The sequence below is a fragment of the Eufriesea mexicana genome, unplaced genomic scaffold, assembly GCF_001483705.2.
Source record: "Eufriesea mexicana isolate 0111107269 unplaced genomic scaffold, ASM148370v2 scaffold474474840, whole genome shotgun sequence".
NCBI lineage: Eukaryota > Metazoa > Arthropoda > Insecta > Hymenoptera > Apidae > Eufriesea > Eufriesea mexicana.
Genome location: NW_016907953.1, coordinates 740,231 through 747,288, shown reverse-complemented (window position 1 = coordinate 747,288; position 7,058 = coordinate 740,231). Strand labels below are relative to the sequence as shown.

General features: G+C 37.1%; 1 protein-coding gene across 1 annotated transcript; it reads right to left on the bottom strand.

Annotated features, from left to right (window-relative positions):
- Positions 1–412: 412 nt before the first annotated feature.
- On the bottom strand, positions 413–6,298 carry LOC108547085 (trypsin-1). The gene is made up of 6 exons (XM_017899444.1): positions 6,122–6,298; positions 5,822–5,910; positions 5,549–5,690; positions 3,166–3,279; positions 2,722–2,874; positions 413–817 (listed from the first exon to the last, which is right to left on the bottom strand). The coding sequence occupies exons 1-6, from the start codon at positions 6,224–6,226 to the stop codon at positions 671–673; spliced, it is 750 nt and encodes a 249-aa protein (XP_017754933.1). The 5' UTR covers positions 6,227–6,298; the 3' UTR covers positions 413–670.
- Between the last annotated feature and the right edge of the window lie 760 nt (positions 6,299–7,058).

The window sequence follows — 7,058 nt, the reverse complement described above, 5'->3', positions numbered from 1 at the left end:
ATTGGAAATTGTACTTTCTTCGAGATTTAAACTGATAAAATGTTTCTTTGCATAGGGTGACTACAGATAATCTGAATGGCGAAAAGAGTATTGTGAGCAGTACTCTTGAAAAATGATGGTCGTTTGAGGAATTTGTTAAACTTTAGACACAACGTTAAAAAATCCAGTAATTACAGGAGTTAAATTTAATCAGTGTTTGTGAAAGCTATTTTTGTTTTATTTTATATTGTTTTGTTTTATTCCTATTATTTGTTTTAATTAAGAAAAAATTATCTCTGTTTGACTAAAATTATTAATATTTCCTTATTATATTATATTTCATTATATTACATTTTATGATACATGCTATTCTATTTAGTAATTTTAAATACTCCCTCTCGTTTCTTCATTTCACATTATTAATGAAATCAAGGAGTGACATGGACGTTTTCGTAGGATTTCGCGTTGAATAAAAAGGATTTATTATGCTACATTTGTAAATATAAGCTCTTAAGATCGTTACACGAAAAGGGATATTACCCGTATATTTTTCCACGATGGGAAAGATTTATGTGCACGAGAAGAAGTGCATGCCGTTTTTCCGTTTCAGCCAGCGCAACGAACACTCTGGCCGAACGGCGAAGAAAAATAAATCTCCCCGTAATATAGTGTTCGCCGTGGGACATTAATTCTACACGCCTGCCGTCATCTTTATCCAATCTCGTACAGCGGACACTCGCGTGTACACTCCGGGATAGTTAGGCTTCGCGCATTCGTAGCCCCAGGACACGATGCCAATTTGGATGTTGTTGTACACAAGCGGACCTCCCGAGTCGCCCTGCGATACATGGAAACAAGTCTTTCAGTTTGTGATACGTGCAAAGGTGGATGCTGAGGTAGTATACATATTATTCTTTTCTTCGTACAGAATGGTCGTAGTATAAAATCGAAACGGAAACTTGGTTTCGTCTGGAACTTAGACTGAAAATTAAATGGTACTAAAAATAATTGTAGATATGACCATTGTGTACAAAGGGTATTTGTAAAACTATACTTTCATAGGGTTTCCACCTTGGGAAGAGGTACTTTATAGGCAAAGAATACTGGCACACAGAAGTTTCATTAAGGTTAGATTGTGGATGGATTCAAAACATCTTAAAAATTATAACTAAATTGAAATTCGCTTATTTCGGCTTATTTCAATATTTCAGAATGCTGTGAAGAAAATCCTGCTGTGAATATAGTATACGAGTGTCAAAAGTATGCTACTAAAGGATGTAGTATACAATACTTCTGCAGTATATAAGTAATGATGAAAAGCAATTGTTGTTTCACTATCCTTAAATAATTGGACGAGACTTTGTTGTGTTAAACATTCTTGAATTTGTTTCCTTGGAATATGAAAGGTCTGAGATTCAATCGTTGAAAGCACTCTATCTAAATGATCTAGAAAATAGAATAAGCGTCTTTAGAGCTAACGGAGGCAACAGTGGTTTTTGGTACATTGAACGTCGACTGGTAGTTGCGCGCTAGGGCGGTAGAGGCGCTGCGTTGTTACGGCGCTGGAGGAAGTCTGAGAGGTTCAGCTCGAGCGTAACAAATGTTGAGTGTGCATGGGAACCCATACAACTTGGTAGGTAATGTTAGGCTATTCTGATAATAAAAAGACTCAGGAATAGATCGATTAAGAATGTGATTGGTGGTTAAATCAAATGAACTGACTAAAAGGCAACAAGATATCATTTATTCGTCTGTTATCCTACCATGAAAATCACGATAGAAGGCGATAAGAGGCTCCTCCATAAGATATCACATCTCGAGATAATTTTGGGTCACTCGATTTTCGGTATCACTCGATCATGGTTGGATATGTGTCGTATTTGACATTCATTTCAAACGCTTCTGTTTATCACATCGTTATCGCGCTTTTCACGGGAAAAATTCGTATCTTAGGTCACGTATGATATAAACTGACAATTATGTAACCCTAAGCCTTAAATTTGATACTCCGAAAATATAAGTACGACAGACCCAGAAATATTTGATTGATTATATGTCGCAACGAGAGATAATGATAATCTATATATTTTTTAAATTGATTTGTCCTGGTGTAAACCAAGACAGAAGTAAACCCTGGTTTACGCTGAACAATTTTTAACCAGAGAATCAAATCCTCCAAATGAAACGTTTATACTAAGGCCCTATTATCATCCAAAAAATAACGTGCTGCCTTCTAGCGATAAATAAACCTACCTGTAAATGCAACTATACCAGTTACCTATCATGTACGATTTTTTAGAACATACATAATTAATTAATAATAGAAACATCCAAGTCACAGATCCGAAACAAAATTGATGAGCTACTTTAGTACAACTGAACAGTTCGACTCGAATCAAACATTACGGTAACATTTTGGAAATTGGCCACCTGCTATCTTCCTACCAGTTCTTCGAATACGAGTCTTATTTACCTACGAGTGTTTCCACAACCCGTTCCTATCTCGCTCGTGCTGCTGCTATGTGAAAAGAGACACTTGGAATCTAGAAGATCTAGCTTCTCATCAGCTAATTTCCAAGGTACCACTAATAATGTAAACAGAGCTTTAGCGTCTGCTGAATTCCTCGTGAAATCCCCAACGATTCTCTGATTTAAGTTCTTTGGAATCTTAGTCAGGTCCTAGGCAATAGTCAGTCAGTTCATAATCAGCCCTTATAGTACTTAGTCAAGAAGGAAACTTACTGCACAGGTGTCCTTGGAGCTAGTCAACTCCCCGGCGCAGAGCATGTTTTCCGTGACAGCCCAGCCGATGGTTCCAAAGATCTTCTGGCACTTGTTCTGGTCAACGATAGGCACTTTTAAAGCCTGCAGATTGGGCGACATTGGGCCGCTCTCCTACAAGTAATAGAATATTAGCCTGTTCGTCGCTACTATTTCGGCGCATACAGCGTCTGTGAAGCGCAAAAGCTCGCCGTGACGGAATATTTGCCGTGACGGGCGAACATTGTCGACCGATCGGCAAACAAACCTTAATGTTTGCACGAGTTCGCACAGCTAGGTAATCAGTCTCGGCGAACATTACCGTTGACCGAGGTATCGAGCCACCGCGTCAAACACGGATTTATCGTGCGCAACAGCTGTCTGCACGGTATACGTATAGGACGGAATGGATAGTCAAAAACTTACCGACAAAAGGCCCCATCCTAGCACTATCGCATTTGTGCCTGACGCCACGGAGGTTGTGGGTGATGCCAAGGTGATAGGTCTAGTCGTCGCGGTTATGGGGATGGGCTTTGTCAGCTGTAAATGAGTACTGCGATTATGTCGAGAAGCAAAATGTCACATACTTGACGGTATAACTGAATAGAGACCAATGTCAGGAAGCAGAGCGTTGTACACTTGAGGTATACTAAAGAAGACTCTAATCAGAAAACAGGACATTGTATATTTGACGTATGCTTATGGAGACTATAGTTAGAAATCAAACTTCAAGCATACTTGATGTATGCTGAAGAAGACTATAGTCAGAAAGCAGAAAGTTATATACTCTGCTATACACTGAAGAAGAGTATAGGCATTTAACTACATGTAGACAGCTCAGAAATTTGACCGCCTGGGGTAAGCACGTGGACAAGAAAGTGACTCTGATCGTTCTATCTTTGTCGCCACCTTCGATATTTTTGAAATCTACACTTTTAGGATAGTGTGAAATAGGTTATACTGACACTCTTTTCACATTGTGTTAAATGTTATGAATAATATTGATTCCAATACTAAGACTATTGGATTATAGCATTTGGTTTTGACTATGTCGTTTCCTGTCTTCGTCAAATAATACGATGAAAGTTTATTTGTAGATTTCTTATTTTTAGTCAACAACGGAAATTAAGATGATCTATTTTTGTCAATAAAAATAGAAAATTTTTATATTACACTATTCTATTACATTGTGACTAATCAGATACAAATTGCTTCTACTATAAAAATGAACATGAAGACTCAGAGTACAGTATTTATATTATCTTAAAAGTGACTATAGTTAACTCAACGTTAAATGCTCGCTCGGTAATGTGAGTGATCATAGCTACTCAACGTCGAGTGGTCGCTCTATACTAAACATGTTTACGACCATCTCATGTCGAGTGCTCTTTCTATATAAAAAATGATTGGCTAAAGTCACTTGTCGTAGAATGCTTGTTCTATTTTCAAAATTTCTGTAGTTATCTGCCGACATTTTAGTTGCGATTAAATTTCAGTTCGCAGACTTATGCAAATTCTATCATTCTCGCAATAGCATTCGTAAATTTTTGCACTTATTTATGACTTACTACCTGTTGCCTCTGCTAAAGTAATCTAAACCACATTGATCTACATATTTTGCTAGTACGTATTCAAGCTAATTGCAAAGGATTACGTGAATTTCTGGAAACATGATAAGATAAGAGGAATATGCAAATTTGAGAAGCGGATTAGTCGAATTAGCTATAATTTAAAAAGTAGAGATAGTTCAATTGATAAGATAATTTTGGACTAATTTGTTTTTGCATAGATACGTGAATGTTCACTATACGCTCTTCGCATGTGTGGTAAGTAGAATGTATTTATGTAAATCGAAATAAAAGAAATGTAACTTATAGTAGAAATTTGAAACAGAATTTTGGAAAAATTAGAATCACATCCAAGGCACATATATAATTGTGATTGTAAATATTATAATTGTCTTGATGTAAAAATATTTTCGTTCCTGCTTAATTATTATCTTTTATACCACCAATTATCGAATTAAAAGATTCGAATGATAAATAAGATTCAAAAATCAAAAGCATTATCTAATTAGAATCAATTAATTTATCACGTGACAGACACACAGAAATTGATACGAATAAGCGTAACTTATCTTATCCTTGTTAATGTTCTTAGAATTACGAATGAAATCAAAGTAATTGGTACTAGTACCTATATTCAAAACTTTTTAAGTGTACAATTGATTCAAGATTGGATTATTTCAAATTAAAATCATGAACATTTCCTTCCTCCTCAAAAAGAAGTAGAAAATTTATAAGAAATATCGAAAAAATTTATAAAACCCTGACAAGATAATTTTATTCAAAACGCTTTAAGAGAAAAACAAAATTTAATTCTAAACTCTCCTAGAAACTAAATAATATATCAAAATCATACCAAAAGCATTAATAAAGCAAGTACACAAATCTAAAAAATTTTCAATTTCGAAAGAGACTAGGAAATATCACACTTATTTCCAAATAAAATCATATTGCAAGAAAAATAGAAAAGAAAAATTAATTCTAAATCATATTAAAAACCAAGATTAGTTAATAAAAATTTGAAAAGGATCCCCATGCCCTTCCACTCCCAGGAAGTACATAACCCTAAACTCTTCAAATTCGAAAGAACCTAAAAAGAAGATATCACAGTTATCCTCCATTAAAATCACAGAAAATTACACGCTAAGGACCAAGACCACCCGAATAAAAATCGGAAAACACCCTATCCCCTCCTACTTCCGCTCCAAAGAATGAAATAAATAAAAAATCTCAGAAGCACGTACCTTTATCAAAGCGACGTCATAGTTATATGTGCTACTAGAATACTGCCAGGGCCATATTACTTGAGCGATGTCATTGATCAGCGTGCCATCTTTGCTGCAATAAGTGCTGCCCACGCGGACTTGAACTACATTAGGTGTCATCCTGCAAGGTAATCGCGATTAGTCGTCTGAATTTTGTTTCGTCGTTGTTTATACGTCATGAATATCGCGACTCTAATTAATAGATCGTGCAATTAGCTTGTTGATTCTTTCCGTAACTCCATCTATACGAACCCATAAACACAATGCGCCGCCGTTAGCACCCAGGTCTGGCTGATCAAGGAGCCTCCACATTGCATTTTCCCACTGACGTGAATAGCCACCTATTACACAGAACCGTTTATTACACCGGTCAGATCATATCGGTCGTATGTTCTCAAGTATAAAGTCGTAAATATTATAAATTTCATAGAAATATATATTTCATAGCTTCATTTATAAATTAATTGTGTATCACGTGTGTCTGTAGAGATAAGTATACAAGAAATGTTTGTAACCTAGAGTTAGAGTCGGCTAAGGTCATGATTAATTCACCTGGTACGGATAGTTGTTGATAGACGCGTTGTTTCCCCCAATGATCTTCGGGGCGAAACTTTGCACATGCAGGACTGCACAGAGCAACAGCAGCGTCCGCCACATGGTTCCCGGTAAAAGTCTAGCGACTCACTGTCTATGCTTTGAAATCAGAGCAGTCCAAGTTCATCGCGGAAACTGATAAGACGATGGGTTTGATATCGACATTAAAATACACTGATTGCGTTCGCCAGACGAAGTAGTCACGTGAGCGTCACTTTCCTCGCTCTTCATCCTCACCTTATCTCTTTGACACCGCCGGGCCACCAACTTTCCAATAGGTCTCGGTCTACGACGTGTCTCACGTTGATTGGTCGTAATGAAATTTTCCTCTCGCGTTGCCTCTCGATAGTCTGCCTCATAGGCCGAATGTTTAGCAAGCTTGACGGCGCGAACTTGTGCCCTCTATTTCCGACACGGGGAAACTCCGAGTAAGACAAGAGGAGCGGGAGTTCGGGAAATGGGGGGAAGCAAAGCTGCGAGTTCTGAGAGAAAACGGGCAGAAAGAGGGAATTAATTAGTTCTCGAGCGGAAGTGAATATTAGTTTTCGAGAAATCGTCTTAATCATGCGATACGATTACGGTAGATACTTTTCTCGGTGTAGGTCGGCCAGACTTATGGAGTATTCCAGATACTAGACATTATCTGGAGATATTCCAGATAAATTGCTTATATTGCATGATGTTTATGTAACGTTCCGTTGGATTCCTTGAAATTAATATCGTTGATTGGTTTATCTTGATCTTGAACATTGCACCTTTTCATATCGGTTCGAATGTTACAGCGATTGCAATGGATACAGAAAATCAGAAAGGAAATCGAAGACTATTGTCTGAACGCATAGTTGTACTTGATAATGCAGCGAAGATAATTACACATGTTAGTCGCTCCTTTTTT